Genomic DNA, 21,785 nt, shown 5'->3' with positions numbered 1-21,785 from the left:
GAGTTAGACGCATCTGATGTTGTCTCTGTTCTGCTTCTCTTTTCTCTCATGCTCTCTCTCTCTCATGTGACCTTTAATTTTCTATCTGACCTTTAATTGAGATCAAACGTAACAGTGAGTTGACTTCTAAGCCATGCATAGGCATATCCATCAATGCATTCACATCATATTATATTTTATAGTTTTTGTCTTATCCACAGGTGTGACAGGATATCGAGTTCAGGGAGTTCCCCTACCTGATCAAGATGGAGAGACGGAGGAAAGGCTTGTGGGACCTCAACAAACTTTCTCCATGCTGGAGAGATTAACACCCGGTGTGGATTATTTAATAAGTGTTGTAACTGTCAAGGGAGACAAGGAAAGCTCACCAGCAACTACTATAATCAGTACAGGTGAGGAAAATGGTGACATAAAGGTCTTATTCAAAGCAATTGTGCAGACATTTATGAAAAAATATGCAAGCTAGCTTGATGCCATGAACTGCTGAATCACACTTCTTTTACATCAGCACACAAACTAAAAGTTAGCACTATAATTCTTAATCACCCTGGCATGTTTGTACAGGACCTCACGAGCAGCTGGAAGGCCTTGATGTAAACACAAACCGAGACACTGGGATATTGACAGTGACATGGGAGAGAGTCACCAATCCAGGTAGGCCTCACGGATTTAAGTTTGTCATTGTCATTGGGTGTAATGTGTTGAGTATCTCGTTCATTGAAGCTTCGAGCACCACTCACATTTATGGATCAGTCTTCATTGAAAAGGATTCGTTAAATCTTGAGCTAAAATTGTTTCAGGTGAATAATAATAATATTGAAATCAGGTAATGCTTTACTACTTGTATTTTGAGTCTCTCCTTCGATCATTATTATGTTGCTGTTTCAGCCTTTGCATGAATAATGTAACAATCTCCAAATTAATGTTTCATCTGCAGAGATAACAGGCTTTCGGATACGAGGTGTTCCTCTTCCTGGCCAGAATGGAGAGACAGAGGACAGAGTTGTAAGCCCATATAAATCATCTGTATCTCTGGACAAACTCAATCCTAACGTGGAGTATAAAATTAGTGTGTCAACTCTGGAAGATGGAAAGGAAAGCCTCCCTTCTGTTGCAACTATTAAAACAGGTAAGATGATCCCAAAGAAAACTATAATTTAAAATTTAACTTCCTTTAATCCTCTCCAGATAGTTGTAAGCCTTATTTCCTCCATAAAATTTATATTCGTTTTCTTTGATTTAATGTTGCCCTTTACTTACAATCATTTATTATTTTTATTATATGCAGTAGGAAGTGTAAGCTTTTGAGCAAAATTTCAATTAAAACCTTCGATGATGTTGGTTTCATTTCTCTACAAAAGTCAAAAATTTTGTTCCAACTCAGTTCATTTTTATTCTCTTCTGTCCCATTTAGCCCATTCGCTATGTAGCGGGAGATTTTTTGCCATCATGCGTGCGTGTGTGCACGCACGTGTGTTCGTGTGTGTGTGTGTGTGTGTGTGTGTGTGTGTGTGTGTGTGTGTGTGTGTGTGTGTGTGTGTGTGTGCGCGCGCGCCCAGGAGATAACTTTTATTTTTTACCATTTGAGCTTTTGACATAAAATTTTCAACAAATCTTTATTATGAGAATATGGAGAAGACTAATTAATAATTTGGTCAAAATGTCAAATGTCAAAACAAAGCGAGTATAAATCGGCCTGTCGCTGCACTGCGAAATATGGCAGTGTTTTTATTAATCGCTTCCGTGTTTCTTTATTTGTTAACCACTCGGCTTCAGTGTGTCTTTCTCCAGGCCATAACTGTTTTGTCATGTGAGCTTTTGACATCACATTTTCAACAATCCTTGATTATGAGAATATGTAGAAATCTAATTTATAAAATGTACCAAAAAATTAGCTGTTTTCATCAAGTTTAGTTTGAGTACAATGCAGGTGTGGACAGGCTTTAGGCTTTGCATTTAAAGATGCTTTCAAGTTTTCTTCTGTATTCCTGCTTATATATTATTTCTTTTATTGCTTACTTTTTCCTCTTTCAAGTGTAGATTTTCATTATTTGAGGCATGAGGATTATAGGAAGGCCTATAATTTATATGCATTAGGAAGTGTAAGATATGTGCATGCCACTCACACTGCTGCTATCCTGTACTTGTAAAAATAAATAAAAATTTAAATGTAAAAAAAATAAAAGAAATGTAATGTAAAAATGTAAAAAAATAAATGTAAATAAAAAAAACTTAATAACTGTGCCAAATATATATACGAATAATAATAACTAGCCGAAACCCGTGGAACATCCACGGAAGGGAGGATGTGGTGTATGGATAGAGTGTACCATTATGGATGGCATAGGGGATTTGCTTGTCCGAGTAAGAGTTAGGAAGAAAGATGAGAATGAAGAGTGCGTATATGAACAACGATCGCCGACACTGGCACAAATGCATGCTCTGGATTGTCCATTCAGTGGACGGCTTGCTTTCACCTTCGCCTGTCCAATCAGCGGACGGCTTGCTTCGCCTTCGCCCAGCAGACGCCAATACGATGGCGTCGTATCGGCAGTTAATCGGATGCTTTTGGGCCCCAACGTCGGCTAATTCAGATTTTTCGAATATGGCTGTACGTGATAAACAAAGAGCGCGGTTGGTAGATCGTAAATCCATTAGTGCCGTGGGCATCGGGTCACTGGGTGCGGCGTAAAAGGGATAACAAAGTCGAGTCCTTGCGCTATTATTATATAGATAATCTTTATTGTCCCATATCCAGGGAAATTCTTATTTGATGACACTGTAAGTTTAACCATCATAAAAAAAACATGGAACATTAAAGGGAATAAGAAAACAGGGTAAAAAATATGGAAGATAGACTAAACAGCAAAATGGCTAGGAATTTGAATTTAGCACTTGAATTGCACATGGTACAAATGACTTTTTGAAAATGTTCTTCTTCGAAAATGTTTTATTCAAATGTTTGAGTAATTTAGTTTACCGTGAGTTTCCAATTGCTCTTGGACTTTCAATTATTCAGGTGATATTTAATATACGTCAAATCGTAAGTACCGACTTGAGTTGAGAAAGTGTTTACGAAAAATGTTGAAAACTGTAGCTAACACTTTACAATTTGTCATTGTACTTATCTACACTTAAAACTTCTTCTAAAGTCTACACTTAAATTATTAAAAAGACTATCGCATTCTTCCATTCCAGGGCTTCAAGCAGGTGGTGCACCGCCATCTAATGTTATCCCCCATCCTTACACTACCCCAAATCTTTATTACCACCATTAACTCTTCCTTACCCAACCCTCTTACTTCATTGGTTGTAATGTTTCCTCCCCTCCCCTCTCTTTTCATGTTCATTACCTCTCTTGTTTATTGTGTCCGAGTGTTGCCACGCTGCTCTATGCTGTCAGTTCATACCCTCCACCACGTTGTTCTTCCTGCTGCCTTATACTGAGCCTGTCTTATAGAGAAAAAAATGTGTATAATAATAGCTTTGATTAATCAATGTTTACCTGGTACTTATCACTGGCCTTTGCATGTCATAGCCAGTGATGGTTATGGAAGAATGCACTGTAACTTTGCACCCATCGTGCATGCAGGACTTCGACAGCCTGAAGATTTAAATGTTGAGGTCTTTCCTGAAATGGGAGCTTTGATGGTGACATGGCAGAAAGTTATTGTTCCTGGAGGTGAGGCTTAATCATAGATTGTTTTTATTGCCTCTCTCAGAGGTATGTTTGTTTCTCTCATTTGATCCCCATTTTGATATTCTTTATTTTTTTTAGTGGGTAAAGTAACAACTGTCACATTTGTTGATGTTTAAACCTAACTTATTGCAAAAGAAAAAAAAATCCATGCAATGCAGAAACTTACAAAACAAAATATCCTGTCCTACTTGATAGTTTTCATCATTTTCTACTCATTCCATCCTCCTCTTTTTAAAGTGTTGCTGTATTTAAAAGTTTGTTTTTGCTCTTGAAATGAGTATTATACAACAGTAATAAACAAAGCACTGTGTGTATTTTTGAGTTTTTCTAATTTTTTGAGACGTACGAGTAAAAAAAGTCGTTTGTTGGTACCGCCTTTAAAAAATACATGGGCAGGACAGGGCTTGCGCTCTTGCTGTGAGGTCATCATTAGTATCAATGTGGCAAACGAGAAGCAAACTTACCTGCCACTCGTGAGAAATGGCTGACCCGATATCTTCATCCTAATGGGAAAATGAAGTTGGCAATGTATTCTCAGATTGAGATTAATCAGATTCTGGTGATGATGATCATGTTAGTGTAGACACTGGGACATGGACATTACTTGCAGATACATGTATGAACCCAAATTATATATAGTGGGGATAGTGATCTTGAAATACCTGACCTACACAACCACCAGGAAAATGCAGAAGGAAGACTTGACAACAGCGACTGGTAACTACATGTACTGTACATGATCGTTTTGTTGTTTTTACATTATGGCACAATTCATAGAACACTACAGTATGCTAAGCTCACATGGTACATTACCTCAAGTAATTGGGGTCTTTGGGATTGTGGGGCCTGGAAAGCACAAAACACTCTAGAAAAAAATATTTAAAATCTTTGATCTAAGAGATTATTGCATGAAAACTTAACAAAGCAATGATTTTAAATACCATTTGCATTTACCTAGATGAACATCATTTTATCATTCAGTAAACCTTCAGGATGCATGCAGGACTTATTACTTCCAGGCTGCATCATGCTACCCCCTTTTTCTCCTCTTTTTTTTTTTCCTTGAGTATTTGTACCCAGGTAGCCAATGATGCTGGACCAAGTCTGGCTTACTGGCATTATACAGCTGGCAAGGTGTCTAGCCTTTTTGTCGATATACCTGGGCACTTACTCCTGCTGTTTTCATTTGTTCTGTCACCACCTTTGTGCACTTCTTACCCTTATCTACCTTTTACCTTCCATCTTGTACCTTCCGTTCCAATTCCATGCCATTCCTTTCTCCCTTCTGTTTTCTTTTGCTCCTCTCCTTCCTCTTTAATTTCTACCCTTTGCCTTTTTCCTTTACATTTCCTTCTAATCCTCACCTTTTCTTTCCTTTTCCCGGTCTCTGACGTGCACTATTTTCTCCTCTGACTCTCCGCTTTTTTCACCCTGTCCCCTTAAAAATACTCCTCCATCCTTTGTTCCCCTCAGATGCATTTATTCTCCTCATCTTACACTCTGACATATTTCTCCTCCTGCTCACCCTCAATAATTGACTTTGTTTTGTCCACCCCTCCCCCAACCCATTCATTTTTTTATCCCTCCTTCCTATTTTCTCCTGTTTTTCAATCCTCCTTTTCCTTGACCTACGCCTCAAGCTCTTCTTTGTTTGCATTGTCTTAATATCCCACCTGCTTGAACCTATTTTCTCATGCTGCCCAACCATTTTCCACCTTCGCCTTTTCACACTATACACCCACCTCCTCCTTCTCCTTGTCCCGCTATGTGAAATTGAGACAAATGAATGGTGACTTTCTTCTCCAAACTCTTTTATACAGTTCATGTGCTCATCTCAATATCATTCTTGCCATATAGTGCATCTCTGCCTTGTGTGTAATTTCATAATAACCTCCCCTTTAAATACCTCTATTAATGTCTTCCACCTAACAATTGATGATGACACACTCTTTTCTCCTTGTACTCTCCTTAACTTTTCTGTAGGTGTAATGGGATACAGGGTCCAAGGAGTGCCCATACCTGGACAACATGGAGAGACAGAGGAGAGAGTAGTTGGACCTGAGCAAAGTTTCTCATTACTGGACCGACTGACACCTGGAGTGGAGTATCTCATAAGTGTTCTGGCATTCATAGGAGATGAAGAAGGTCCACCGGCCACAACCATTGTGAATACAGGTCAGAAGCATATACATCTCCTTCTAAAACTTTACATAAAATAATGTCCCGATATATTATGAAGAAAAAGAGAAAATTCTTTCTGATCAGTTTTGACTTAAACTCTTCATGTTAGATCTGTTCTTTGGGACCAGGCATAACTTGTACATCATGCTGCCCTAATTTGGCCCTGCCCGGCAGGTCTTACAAACCATATTGATTCCGATAAGATGGTACAGAGGTAGTAGTACATTTACCTTTGAGCTTTTTCAGTAAACTCATGTGGATTCTCATGCAGATTCAGTCTAGTCTCATGTAGATTGATTATAAACTATTGGATTGGTGTTTTACATGTGGGGATTGCATTGACTAATGTGCCATCCATTGGGAGGATGTAAAACTGGGGACCCATCTGCTACCATCAGCTGGTGGATGTTAAAGGTCTGGTGGTGTCTTTCAAGAAATTGACAAGTTATCGTTTGTACCCTGGGCAAACTCAAATTTTCAAAAAATGTACAGTATGAATGAATGATGAATGAATGAATGATCGTTTTAAGGCCATTTCTCCCCACTGGAGCGGGGGTTAGCCTTGCGGGCCCCATGACAATCATGGTTCCCTGTTTGAGGCAATGTTTTTACGGCCGGATGCCCTTCCTGACGCCAACCCTTAGTCGCCTCTTACGATGCGCAGGGATACGGTGTACCTATTCTAAACCGGGGTACACACCGGGATTATCGGTACAGTATGCTGATAAATTATCGTATACGCTTCTCTTTTGCCGGCTTGGGATCTTAGGATCCTGAGTTCGAATCCCGGTCGATCGCTAAATTAACGCCAGGGGGGTTGACTCAGCCTGTCATCCTTCCGAGGTCGGCAAATTGAGTACCAGCTTGCTGGGATGAATGATCCCGGTGTGTGCCCCGGTTTAGAATAGGTACACTGTATCCCTGCACATCGTAAGAGGCGACTAAGGGTTGGCGTCAGGAAGGGCATCCGGCCATAAAAACATTGCCTCAAACAGGGAACCATGATTGTCATGGGACCCGCAAGGCTAACCCCTGCTCTATTGGAGAAAAATGGCCTTAAAACGATCATTCATTCATTCATACACTTCTCTTTGAGATGGATTATCTTGTTCACTTCTACCCTATTTGAGGTCTTGCTATGGCAATAAAAGTTGCTTCTCTCACAATTGAATGTTTTTTTTTATATATAGATAGTGCGAAACTGAAAAATTCACAATTTTAAGTGTTATTGAAAAATATAATTAGGCTCGTTATTGAAAATTGAAACAGCTTGTTTCTCAAAACAAAATGATTATTATTGATCATCACATTTTTGCAGACCTCATACAACCAGATGATTTGGTTGTCAAGACCAACCCAGACACTGGAGATATGATAGTGACATGGCAAAGAGTTTCCAATCCAGGTATGCACCAGGCTCAATATATATATATATATATATATATTTATTTTTTTTATTTTATTTTATTTTTTAGTGGATATATGTATGTGTGTGTGTATGTATGTATGTATATATATATATATATATATATATATATATATATATATGTATATTATATATATATATATATATATATGTATATTATATATATATATATATGTATATATATGTATATTATATATATATATATATATATATATATATATATATATATATATATATATATATGTATATTATATATATATATATATATATATATATATATATGTATATTATATGTATACACAAAGAATTAAGTTAAGCACCCCCCCCGTTTTTTTACAACCTCGCACATTACAAGTTTGTTGTCGTCAAAACAGTGTAATATACCCATGTTATTGCTATATTTTCTGGAGAAGTGATATTATGGTCACATAAAAACATAACAATCATGCCGTTTTCAATATTTTATTCTGAATAATTTAAGGTGAAATTTTTTGGGAATTTTAGGCATATTTTCACCTCAATTTAAGTATGGAGCTATAGGTCCATCACGGACAGTGTGGATGACGTTTATGTTTTCTAACGTACAGTCATTGTTCTGAGAAGACCTCTAGCGATCTTTGCGTCAATAACGTGTGTAGGACCCACGTGATCGGATCACTGACTCAACCCTACGTCTCATAGACCCTGTAAGCCGTCGTATGCGTTGCTGTGGCAGGTTGTTCCATTCCCGATGTAATGCACGTTCCAATTCATCCAGATTGGCTATTGGAGGGACCATCTTCGCAATTTGTCGTCCCAACATGTCCCGAACGTGCATTACATCGGGAATGGAACAACCTGCCACAGCAACGCATACGACGGCTTACAGGGTCTATGAGACGTAGGGTTGAGTCAGTGATCCGATCACGTGGGTCCTACACACGTTATTGACGCAAAGATCGCTAGAGGTCTTCTCAGAACAATGACTGTACGTTAGAAAACATAAACGTCATCCACACTGTCCGTGATGGACCTATAGCTCCATACTTAAATTGAGGTGAAAATATGCCTAAAATTCCCAAAAAATTTCACCTTAAATTATTCAGAATAAAATATTGAAAACGGCATGATTGTTATGTTTTTATGTGACCATAATATCACTTCTCCAGAAAATATAGCAATAACATGGGTATATTACACTGTTTTGACGACAACAAACTTGTAATGTGCGAGGTTGTAAAAAAACGGGGGGGGGGTGCTTAACTTAATTCTTTGTGTATATATTATATGTATATTATATATATATATATATATATATATATATATATATATATATATATATATATATATATATGTATGTATATTATATATATATATATATATATATATATATATATATATATATATATATATATGTATATATATGTATATTATATATATATATATATGTATATATATGTATATTATATATATATATATATATATATATATATATATATATGTATATATATGTATATTATATATATATATATGTATATATATGTATATTATATATATATATATGTATATATATGTATATTATATATATATATATGTATATATATGTATATTATATATATATATATGTATATATATGTATATTATATGTATATATATGTATATTATATATATATATATATATATATGTACTGTATATATATATATGTATATATATGTATATATATATATATATATATATATATATATATATATATATGTATATATATATATATATATGTAAAGAACTATGAGCGTTGGTAAAGGATATTCAAAGCTGATGTTGAAAGGTTCCAAATGTGTAAATGAAGCATATACGAGGATGTCTTATTGTCTTATGTCAAATTCGTCACTTTTATGGAGAATAGGACTGTCAAACACTCCAGCTCGCAAATATTGAAATTGGTTTTGTTCAGGTCCAGCTTGGTGAGTTTAACAAATTTGTCAAATATAGACTAAAACAATTGTTTGTTCATAAAACAAGATGATGGAAATATGTTATAACTAATACAAAATGTATGAAAATATAATGCCAGATAAATGAATAGATACTTTCATGAACAATTTTTATTACAAACCAATTTTGAGTGATATTCATTATTCTGGGGGGTGGAACGGAGACCGACCAGGCATAGGTGTAATTTGACTTCTCTATTGGGGGGGGCAAGGGATTAATATTAATTAATGGGTAGCTAGGTCTGACTTCCAAAATTACTGTTTGTTAGTGTAGTTACAGTGTACGTGAAATCACAAATACAGTTTGCGTTCATTATTGTTACTCATGTTTAAATACGGGATGTTTTTATCTTAATTGTAATCTACTGAAAAAAATTAAGGTGGGGGCATTGCCACCCCCCCCTCCCCAAACTCTGCGGGTACTACCAGGTCTCAGTGTGTGTTTGTGTGTGTGTGTGTGTCAGTCACTGAGTCTGCTGGCAGACCTACTTTAATATAGCACCCCAATTGTCCTTTTGCCATGGTTCAACAAGGTTGTCTAATTTAACCATGTTGATTTTATACCTTGAATATACTGTACTTTATTTCCAATATAGAGATAATTAACTCTTTGTTTTGTAATTTGTGTCATAGCCTTACCTTTTGTCTGTCTGTGCTCCTGTGCCTGTGTGTTGTTATCAAGGGTCAACTTTTCTTATCCATATACAATACAGTTATATAGAAGATTTGTCTGTGTGTGATGGGTATCCTGCTCGTTTACTCAAAAATTAATTAACAGCAATGATTCAACAAGCTAAGTTTTACTTCCTATGAACCATTTAGTAGGGGAGCTCCCAATAGAGTTCGTGACCATTTTCCCGTGATCAAGGTTTGAAGGTTGATTTTGAAAGATAAAAATATATATAAAAAAATAAGCTTGGGTATCTTTTTTTAAAATGCAGGCTAACTCGGCCAGAGGACAAAATCCAAGATGTCCACCAAAACCGCGAAATCGGGCATATTTCCGCCTACGTGAATGCTACATATACATATTGGGTGTCCATATGTGGGTTTTTCTGGGCCCAGATCTTGCATCTTACATCAGTCAAGTGATATTGTGACTTAAAATGATATTAAATGATTAATGTTGACCAAAATCCAAGATGGCCGCTGCAAAAAAACCATGTATTGTATATGTTCATAATTGTGCATACCATAGATTCATCGCTGGCGTCTAAATACAGTTTTACATGACTAGTGTTTTCATTTATAACCTTACTGTTACTATGAATGACTTTTTGATCTATGAACTGCTTTTTGTACTTCATTGCGAGCACCCCTTCAGTTCTATGAGCAACATACGATGCCAATACAAGCACGTCCGTATCTTCTGCGTCGATGATAACAGGTGTTTCTATTCCAGCTTTACGTATTTGTGAGTAGATGAAGAACATGCATGTGTCTGCTTCTAACTGTTCACACTGGAAGTCTGTAACAGGCAAACCTGTCGATAGATTGACACATGTGGGCCCAACGCAGTAGACAAATTCAGTGTTAGAATAGTTTCGGTACAACACGCTGAACTCGTTTCTGAGAAAGATCTGTAGGTGCTGCTTGTTTGTTGCATTGTGGAAGAAGTCTTGAAATCCTTTGGCAGATGGGAATTTGTCCGACTGCTTGAAAAATACATTCTTGGAGCCATCTGAAAATCTCAGAAGTGCTTTTTCGAAGCTTGCGTTCGCTATCCTTGACGGTCAGGGAAACATCATATCTGTCATTGACAAACACAACTTGTGATGCATATTTATGTCTGCTCATAATGACGGCGAACACCTTCGATGCGTAGTCTCCCCAGGTGTAGGAAATTCCATCAGCCTTTTCCCTGTCTTCTACCGATGGCGTAGACAAACGCCATATAAATCCCATGTCCAGGATCGCCGTGTACTTGTCTGGTGTTGGTTCCAACGCATGTAGCTTGAATTTTTCTACCAACTTAGATTTTTGCACTTTTTTCATGGTGCCGTTGATATTGAATATTGGCAGACATTCATCTGTGACTCGGTACGACATTATCTCTGACAAGGTGAAATTTTCGGTGTCATTTTCAGCAAGTGAGACAACTGCTGCCATCGCTCTGTTCTCCATTGCGTCTGACTTCATGATGCGCTCGCCAGTCTTGACTGAAGGTGGGTTGCTGAAGTTCCGTCTCAAATTCCTGTGAATGGTTGCATGGAAAGGTTTGTTGCTGCTGAACATTCTGTCTTCACAGAATGCCTTCAAGCATTTCTCGCCATCGGTAAGGAACCGATTCAAAATCTTGAATGAGGTCATCAGAAGCTACCATTCCAGACTGTAGTGACTTCAAGACCTTGTTTTCTTCATTGAAAGGGTCACAGCCGAATTCAGTGATGCAGTTGTTAATATCTTGTACAGCTTGTTCGTCTTCCTTCATGCGAGTGGGAGCATTTTCACTGTGATGTCGTTTTGATTCTGATGTGCTGGCAAGATCATGCAGTGAGGATCGGACTCTATTAACATTGTTAGCATTTCGGGAATGTGACAGCAGCATCTTTTCGTTCTTCAAAATTTTGAGCCAGCCAGCTTTCATCTTTGAACCCTTGTTCATTGTCATCTCGATCCAGAGATCCAATGGCAAACATGAGTAAGGCTTTCCCGACATGGATTGAGCAAATAAGCCATCTCGCATGTATTGTGCTACATCCTCTGGGAGGGATTCCATTTCCAGCCAATACTCAACCAACCACCGTCCATATTTATCGTTGTCATAAATCTGGATCCATGGTAGCATTAAACGTAATGTCGACTTGAATTGTTCCCAGTTCTGGATTCTCAACGCATGCAGATTCATCATCAATATTTCAGTCATCTCCATGAATGTGATCCAGTACTTTGCCATTGAACCACCGGACTCCTCAATTCTATTGAACTCATCTGCCACCAATGAAATAACCTCTTGGTTGGCTTCCAGAAGTGCATAACATTCCTGCCGTTCTTCTGCTGTTGAGGAAGGATTCCGCAGGACAGTCAAGTGAGCTTCAAGTTCATCTGAGATGCTTCCCCCATTCTGTAGTGACTGTTGTATGATTCTTCTCAGCAGAGTTTCATACATCAATCGGAGACATCGTATGCTCCTCTTGTAGTGTTTGCCCCGTAATGCCTGGTCCACAGACCCTTCTGCAATAACATCTGCCGCAACGAGGATGTCAGACAAGCCAGACCCGTGAAAACGCTTATTCATGGCAGAAATGTAAGACATGTGAATATGAAATGGGCCCATAGAAGGCAACACGACACTGAATTTATCAGGGTGTTCGTATCTCATTTGCACTATCAAGGCATACACTGGTTGATCTCCTACCAACTGGATGAAGGGCATGTTCTTTTTGCCTGCTGCATCAACCATCCGGCACATTATTTCGTGCACTACAGATTTTCCAGGAGGATTTGGAAAAGTCAAGAAGTAATACGGCTTGCTTTTGACAACATGCGGCTGAACTGTTGACTGGAAACCTGCAAATCCCCCAACTGTTTGACTGCATGGTGCAGGTGATGTATGAGTCTCATCTAGACGTGCCATGGCATGAATGAGTCCTCGCTGCCTCTGGACTTTAGTATCTGAAGGAGTAATGTCAACACCTGTTCGCATACTTGGAGCTCCACGCTGGACAGTCTTGTAAGGATGGACTTTATGCTGATCGATGCAAAGATGCTTCATTTCTTTAGACTTGGGAATTGTTAATTCTGGGGCCGATTCCTCTGGAGCATGAACCAAATCAAGTGGCTGGACAAACATAACATTTGTACGGTGTGAAGTGTTCGCGCCAGTTAGCGTGTCCTCAGAAAAGTCATCATTGTCCATTACTGCTGTCCCTGGCATACCCAGTGCAAGCTCCTCTGGACATGCTTTGTTCTGCTCAATATCGTACTTGGCCCAAGCATCATAGAGATGTAGCACGTCTTTGTAGCTGATACCAATTGAGAATTTTTTCAATAACTCGACAAGTTCCCGGCTTCTGGTTAGTCCGTGTATCATAACAGACAACCTTGTTCCAAATGAAGTTCGTTTGCCTGTCATATATGAAGAGAGCAAGGCAGTCAAAGCGATAACTGCAGAGTCGTCATCCTCCATATCAAGGTCACGCTGAGGTTTTGAAGACTTTAGACGGGAAATGAGCTGTTTCAGTAGGCTGCTTGTTTCGTCCTCATTGAGTAAATCGTCAATGTGAGGTGGCCAGATCATTGGCGATACTTTTGCTGCTTCAGCTCTAATTCGTTGCGCTACAATTGAGACGAGTTGGTCATCAGTTGCACCTAGGCAATTTACAGCAGCTTCTATGTATGTTCCACCAGCTGACGTGTCAAAAACCATTGAGCTCTTGTTTTTTGTAACTCTTTCGTGGAAACCAATTTGGTCGCTGAATTCCGTTTGGAGCATAGATTTTATTGTGCTAGACTTCACAGTGTTCACAGTCATGCCAAAGTTCACCAGCATTTGCGTGTAGTCTTGTAGAAGGCTCTGTAGTGTTCGGAGTTCATGTCTTTCAAAAATTACAGTGCGCACATGTTTGAAAAACATTTGACGTACTTCTGCCAGTCGTACATTGTGCATGTGCAAATGTTGATCATTATAATCATGGACTTTGATGTATTTCGTCCAACATGACCGATGGTAGCGGATCTCTGTGGCAAATGGATCTGACGTGGAATCAATCAGTGTCAAAATGCGATCCCGCATATTCTCGTCGTCCAGATGGACTGTGTGACCTTTGAAGACATGCCATGCATCCATTTGTTGCATGATGTGCCACTTGTCCCGTCCAGGGTGTTTCAGGTCTTCTCCCTTCATACACCAAATACACAAATGTTTGTCTTGTATAATACCGGTTTGTGATCGTGATTGTCTCTGAGCGCAAGATGGTCCAGGTGCTTCGTCAGCTACATCATCGCTGCGAGAGATTTCTGTTTCAAAACATTTCTTTTGTCGCTTTAGTGCCTGCTCCAATTTATAGTTACTGGCCAGTTGAACTTTACACAGTTTGTGGAAATATATTCCAGCTGGTCCATTGTGCCATGGCACTGCATCAAAGACTTGACCATATTTGTCCAATCCTCTCCATCGTTCTGCTTGTTGTTGGAGATGCTGCCAGGCTTCTGGGCTTAAGCTACTCTTTTCCTCATCACAATGCTTATGACAGAGGATACACTCACTGGAGCTTGATAGTCCTGGAGGCTGGTCCTCATCTTCACTCTTTCTCTTCTTTCCTTGAATGGGTGGTGTCGCCATGGTATACTCTGCAATGAAAAATAAAACCTATTACTTACTGTACATACCGTACATCAGACAGCATGATATGAATGATGTTAATACTTAACTGAACTTAAATATTGAACAGGACAGATCTTTATCTCTTAAAGAAAGGGACTTAACTAATATTTTAACTATTATTAGTTGAATATACTTAACTGTAATGCCTTGATCCATTGTCCACCCTGGTACTCCCTGGAAATTAATACTAACAACTACCTGTGAACAAATACCTGTGAAACTTAATCAAACCATCTTGTAGATAAGGCAGCAATCTCGGTTCGTTACCTGCTCAAAAAGTCATTCATAGTAACAATAAGGTTATAAATGAAAACACTAGTCATGTAAAACTGTATTTAGACGCCAGCGATGAATCTATGGTATGCACAATTATGAACATATACAATACATGGTTTTTTGCAGCGGCCATCTTGGATTTTGGTCAACATTAATCATTTAATATCATTTTAAGTCACAATATCACTTGACTGATGTAAGATGCAAGATCTGGGCCCAGAAAAACCCACATATGGACACCCAATATGTATATGTAGCATTCACGTAGGCGGAAATATGCCCGATTTCGCGGTTTTGGCGGACATCTTGGATTTTGTCCTCTGGCCGAGTTAGCCCGCATTTTAAAAAAAGATACCCAAGCTTATTTTTTTATATATATTTTTATCTTTCAAAATCAACCTTCAAACCTTGATCACGGGAAAATGGTCACGAACTCTATTGGGAGCTCCCCTACTAATTACCAACATATTTTTCATGAATGTGTATGTATGAGGAATTTATTTGGTGACTTATTAGCCTCACACAGTCTCGAAGGAACACAAAATTATATTGTAACCTTACTCTAGTTCAGTGAGTGAGTGAGTGATTCCACACTGGCTCTCAGATTTACTGTAATATATCAACCTCAGCAAGGCTCTACATTGTTACATGCACTGTCTTGTTTTATTTTGGAATCGTGCAGGTGTATCAGGGTATCATGTGCGTGGAGTGCCTCTACCCGGGCAGCATGGTGAGATAGAAGACAGGATTGTGAGAGCAAATGAAACCTCACTGGCCTTGGACAAACTAACCCCTGCCGTGGAGTACAGGATCAGTGTATCGGCCATTAAAGATGGAAAGGAAGGCCTCCCTGCCACAGCCATCGTAACTACAGGTCAGAAATTTGTGTGATTGTTCAGCAAGCATCAATCTGAACCAAATGTTTTGTAATATTTTGAAAGACATGAAACATCTTAACATACAAGCTCTTGTAATTGTTGGTATAATCTTGTGAATTTTACTGTAATGGTGGTTTGTGAAATATATATGCCATTCAGTATTTTGGAGGTCAGATGGCCATATTGAGTTCATACAATGATGACGTCTTTAACGGCCGCAATTATTCCCATCTCCTGTGGTTGGCAGGGGAAGGTTTTTGGCCCAAGTCTGCACAAACTGGCTGGCCCAGCCTGGCATTGGTTCGAAGAGAAATTTGTAATTTGTTCAGGTTGTCGGCATTAGCTCATCTATACTTCCCAAAGGACACCATGAGATATTTAACGACCACCAACGAATGCCAGCAGACAGGACACCCAGGGACATCTCACACATTGATGAATTTCTTTTCCTGCAAAACACCAGGATGACAATTTATAGCTGGCCTGATATTAAAACTCAGGTTAGACAGCTCAAAGGGAAACTTCAGAAAATGTTACAGGGAAAATGAGAGGTAGTTTACCTCTTTTGTTTTTATACAAAAAGCCAAGTGCTGGTGAGGTTTTATTTTGAAATGTAGGGTGACACAAAAGGGCCAATGTAAAAAAATGAAAATTACTTGGTCTGATTTCCATATTGTCAAAAACTTCACCTTATATCCTTGTTTTGATCAAACTAAAAACACCCGCTTCCTGAGGGAGCGGCCAGTAGGGGGCATGTCTATGTGAATGTGAGCACCATGCGGACGGCGGTGTTTCAGTGGTATTATTAGTCCCCTACCGGTGTACACCGGAGGGGACTATACGTTTGCACCTCGTCCCTCCGTCTGTCAGTCTGTCCGTCTGTCAGTCTGTCAGTCCGTCACGCAAAGAACAGTTTTCCGGACTTTTTTTCTAAACTCTTAATGCTAATGATTTCAAACTTGGTACATGGTTTCCTCATGATAGGTTACAGATCAAGTTCGAACTTCACGACGTTTCGATCATTTTTGACAAAGTTATGGCACTTTGAACTTTTGGTAATTTCCCCAACAGTTTTCCGGACAACAGACTACCGGTAGGGGACATGTATTGCAGTGCAATACTCAGAATGCTTGTTGTTATTATCATTATTCTTTAATAGCCACAACTATTCCCAGTTATTGTGGGGTTGGCCGGGAGAAGCTTGGTCCAAGTCTTTCATGAACCGGCTGGCCAGGCCTGATATTCAACTAAGGCTCAGACAGGAATTAAAAAATTGCCAGTTTAAACAGGATGCCAGTTTAAACAGGACGCCAGTTTAACGTCCATCAGAGAGACTGCACACGCATTTATGAATCACGCTGCCTGTGAAACATGGCGATGATAGTTTATAGCTGGGCCTACATTTAAAACCAGGTTAGACAGCTTATAGGAAAGTGTTTGTAACTCTAAGCCACCCTGCCAGCCACCGTATTAATATTATTATTAGTCCCCTACCGGTGTACACCGGAAGGGACTATAGGTTTGCACTCCGTCCCTCCGTCTGTCAGTCCGTCAGTCCATCACGCAAAGAACAGTTTTCCGGACTTTTTTTCTAAACGCTTAATGCTAATGATTTCAAACTTGGCACATGGTTTCCTCATGATAAGTTACAGATGAAGTTCGAACTTCACGACGTTTCGATCATTTTTGACAACGTTATGGCACTTTGAACTTTGGGAATTCTGAAAATTCTGATGATCCTTAACTCAGTGCCATTTTAAGTTTTAATTTCCTTTTAAAACCATTTTCTCTGCAATAATAGGACCGATTGAGATCAAATTTTCACCGTAGGGGGGACTCGGTCTGTAGAATATTTTAATGCCATTTATGACGTCGCAGGTCACGTGGTTCGGCCGCCATATTGTTTTTCGTGAAAACACGAAAACCTGTTCTCTGCAATGGCTGAACAGATCGAGGCCAAACTTTGCAGGCAGAATCACATACCCATGACGAACAAAAAAGTCAGCGAGCATGACGTCATGCATCACATGGTTTCAGAGTTATGACGTTTTTAAGCATGAACCTTTAAAACCGAGCTCTTCCCTCATTTTTTATTCAATCGAGGGGAAACTTCACAGATCTGTTCAGCATGTCAGTCTACTAAAATGTCCTTTTGGAATTTGCGATAAGGCACGTGGTTTGGCAGATATCGTTAATTAAACGAAAATATTTTTTTAAAATGGATATCTCTTGAATCGCTAGTACCTCAGACCGTGAGTTGGTAATTATATAATTCACACAGTGCAATACGTGCAGGCCGCTCCACGGAGCGACCTTGCGGGCTTATCAACGAGGCGAGGCGTGACACACATGTGTCTCAGCACGCCTCAGATCAAGTTTGAAAACCAGCATCAACCGTGCATAAATTTGCATATTCGATCATTTTTGACAAAGTTATGGCACTTTGAACTTTGGTAGGGGACATGTATTGCAGCGCAATACTCAGAATGCTTGTTATTACTAGAATCTAAGACCTATCGCTTAGCTGATGGAAATACCAATCTTTGCTGTGACGGCTAATCTATGGGGGAAGAAGGAAAAAGAAAAAGGATTCCTGGGAGATCCTGCTCTGCGTGCAGGGATAACCAACGTCACATGTTGTGTTAGCATTTGCAGTTTTGACACGTGTGTCCATGTACCCATAAAAAAAATGTAAAATTTTTTTTGGATCACAAACACTCCCGGGAGTTACCCGAATCCACCGTAGTTGGATTTATTGAAATCCGTTAATCCATTCTCAAGTTATAACACGACAAACAGACAAACAAACAAACAGACAGACAGGCAGACAGACACGGCTCCTTTTATAACATCGATTATTATTGTTATCTTTAATCGCTGCCATATCTTTCATCTCCAAGATATCAACAAGATACCATAACTTTACCTCGATCAACAAGATAGTGTGATGGGCTGCCAAAACGAGAGGACAGCATACCTGTTAACTTGGTAATGTATTTACCTGTAGGATTAACTTGTGGTTAATTGTTTTTTGTTTTACTTTTGTGTGTTTGTGCAGAACTGCCTCGTCCAGGTAATCTGCATGTTGAAACGGTTGCAAGCAGCACAAACCTTATTGCCACCTGGCAGAAAATCGATGCACCTGGTAAGATAATTAGTCTTCTTTCTCTTTTTATAAGCATGTAGGTTAAACTAAAAATATGGAGGCATTGAGTTAAATTGAGAGCATGCTTCGCACTTATTTAACCCAAGTTACCATCTTGGATTATCTTCCCCCTTCTTAAACGGCTTCACCTGGCGAACTCTGGTGGGATTGGCATAGAATTATAGCACTGACCTTTCACCGCCAGGTGACTGCTTCAAGCTAAACACCACGAAATTGTCAGGGCTTTCTTCAAGACAATGACAGAACAACAAAACGATTTCTTTCATTATTTCATTTTCTTGCTGACAGGATAGTGGGATTATTAACTCCGAATGTCGTCATGGTTACAAAGGGAGAAGATGTCATCAGCAATTATGAGGTACTCGAGGAGAGTTTATATCCTTGCAGTCACGAAGAGACAGATACCTGCATAATTGTACATGCCAAGCATCCAGTACTTCAAAGATACAAGACCCTTATCATCAAGACCAATGACAGACGTGGTAATTATAGCCATTTCTGTTTTCTCGTCTCTGCAACAACTCGGGTTGGACAAAATGTGGATCTTGTTTGGTCAAGGGTCTACCAAGATATGGGCACATCCACAACATATGTGAAGTAATTGGCTAAGACAAAACACAAGGGACCATCGTCTTCCATGCATTTACTGGTTGTGATGTAACATTTGCCTTTCGTGGGATAGGGAAGAAATCAGCTTGGCAAACCTGGGATGTATATTCTGAAGCACCCCATGTGTTCTATCACCTCAGTAGGTATCCCCCATTGGTCTCGATGAGCACATAGGGATTCTCGAGAAGTTGGTGGTCACCCTGTATGACCGATCCAGTACAGCCACGGGTATCAATGAAGCAAACCTCAACAATTTTGACTAAAAGCAACGACCATGTGAGGCAGTTCCACCAACTAAGGCTGCCCTCTTACAGCATGCTAAACTTTCCAGACAGGATGCTTCTGGAGCCAATCAACAATTTGTCAGCCAGAGGTTCCGAGTCCTGCCGACTGGGGCTGGATTTTGAAATATGAAGCATTGAATATTTTATGGACAACACTTCCTCCAATTGCTGCTTGTCATGAGCTAACCAAATGTCATAAGCAAGACAAAGTGCCATTGCCGATGCAAATGCTACCGTTTTGGTTAAGCAGGCCTGGCTCTGTGTACCTGCATGTGTAGTGATTAGTTGGTCCACTGCTCAACATCAACATCAAGCTATGTCTTCATCCCATAAAGTTGTTGTGAAAATATTAATCTGAGTTTGAGATAATGTAGTTTTCCTCTGTCATTTATTTTGATCATATTTAAAAGAAGCAAAACGTATCTCAAGTGAGACAATATATGTAAATGCTAGTCACGAAATCAACGCTCAAAGCTGTCATGAGCATCCAATTTAAAATAAATAAATACCATATTGGAATTCTACCCAACTAAAGTTTGTGACTAATAGCATTTGTAGCTCAAGATATTATAACTGCACTCAAAATATCAGAAAACATCTAACGTAATTGAAAAATCAAGGTCTAAAGCAAACGTTGGTACCCTCAAAGGTGGCCATCTTGGAAAATGGCCACCATCTTGGAATTTCAGATGGCTAATGTTTTTTTTCTGAAAAAGGGTCTCAAATTGACTTTACACACCAACTTTTATGCTTGTATCCTAAAGTCAATGATTGTTTCACTTATCTGCTGGACTATAGTGAGTCGCCATGTTCAGACAAGGGGTACTTTTTGCCATCATCTCCTGTGTCATGCTCTGTTGATTTGATGTTTTGTCTTACTTTGACCTGTTGCCCTTATGATTCTACTTCTTCTTCTTTCTCCTGTTTGTATACTGTCTGTTTATTTATTTACTTTGTCAGTTGGTACAGGGAAGTCTCATTTGATACATGTTATGAATGTTACTCATCAGCGCTGGTCTATTTTGACTTTATTTTATTTGCTTTACATTTTTATTTCCAGTGTTTTCTCCATGCAAATAGGAAATAAACCATAAGACAGGAAGAGTGGATAATATTGAAGAAAAAAAAATGAAAAGAAGAACTGTTTTTCTGTTCAAATTACAAGTTGTTCAAATTTTCAAATGTTCAAATCCAAATGTTCAAATGTTCAAATTACAATAATATTTTGGGGGGTTAGTAATCTATGAACTCTCCATCCACTATCCATTCAACAAACAGGAGTAACTGGATATCAGGTGCGTGGAATTCCACTGCCTGGCCAGCATGGTGAAACGGAAGAGAATATGGTCGGACCTGAACAAACATTTTCGGTGTTCACCCGACTCTCCCCTGGCGTCGAGTATGTGATCAGCGTCATGGCAATCAAAGACGGCAAAAAAGGACCTCCAGCCACTGCAATCATCAATACAGGTAACTGTCAAAAGTATACATACTTGCATCTGTTGTTTGCAAAAAGAAAAAAAAGGAGTTGAGTAACATCTGTTTGTCAATTTCCAGGGCATCAATAATAGTACTGTTGTTGTTTTACTTTTTTTCCCTCTTTTTTAACCTTAAGCTCAGGATAATAAAGGAGCTGAATTGTACATATAACAAACGTCAGTGTCGTTTAATGTGAACTACATGGACAGTAGTAGATGATGAATGATTATATTTAATATAGAACATTTGAACTTCTGTTTTTAGCATCATGAGCCATTTGATCATCGGCAAACATTCACACAGGCCACATATTCTTTATTTGCATTGACATATTAGTTTCACCTTTTGCACTGATTTACTGTATTATTTTCACTGATTCCTATTATTATCAACTGAGCTTGATTTAAATGGATTAAATAAAACACGACATTGATTGACCATGGATAATCCGCAAGGATAATCTGGCGTTTTGGGCAGTAATCCTTCAGC

General features: G+C 38.9%; 1 protein-coding gene across 7 annotated transcripts in view; it reads left to right on the top strand.

Annotated features, from left to right (window-relative positions):
- The window catches only part of LOC137433592 (uncharacterized), a 377,223-nt gene that overhangs the window by 244,566 nt on the left and 110,872 nt on the right, over positions 1-21,785 (top strand). For all 7 annotated transcript variants that reach the window (XM_078782386.1, XM_078782378.1, XM_078782406.1 and 4 more), the window contains 9 exons: positions 201-392; positions 565-654; positions 938-1,129; positions 3,593-3,682; positions 5,684-5,875; positions 7,200-7,286; positions 15,563-15,754; positions 18,817-18,903; positions 21,096-21,287. In XM_078782386.1, the coding sequence (XP_078638512.1) occupies positions 201-392; positions 565-654; positions 938-1,129; positions 3,593-3,682; positions 5,684-5,875; positions 7,200-7,286; positions 15,563-15,754; positions 18,817-18,903; positions 21,096-21,287 (1,314 nt within the window). The remainder of the gene's footprint in view (positions 1-200; positions 393-564; positions 655-937; positions 1,130-3,592; positions 3,683-5,683; positions 5,876-7,199; positions 7,287-15,562; positions 15,755-18,816; positions 18,904-21,095; positions 21,288-21,785) is intronic.

The sequence above is a fragment of the Myxine glutinosa genome, chromosome 1 (assembly GCF_964187855.1).
Source record: "Myxine glutinosa chromosome 1, kmMyxGlut1.1, whole genome shotgun sequence".
NCBI classification, from domain to species: Eukaryota; Metazoa; Chordata; class Myxini; order Myxiniformes; family Myxinidae; genus Myxine; species Myxine glutinosa.
The sequence above is the reverse complement of the archived record's forward strand: the minus strand, read 5'-3'. Positions and strand labels throughout refer to the sequence as shown.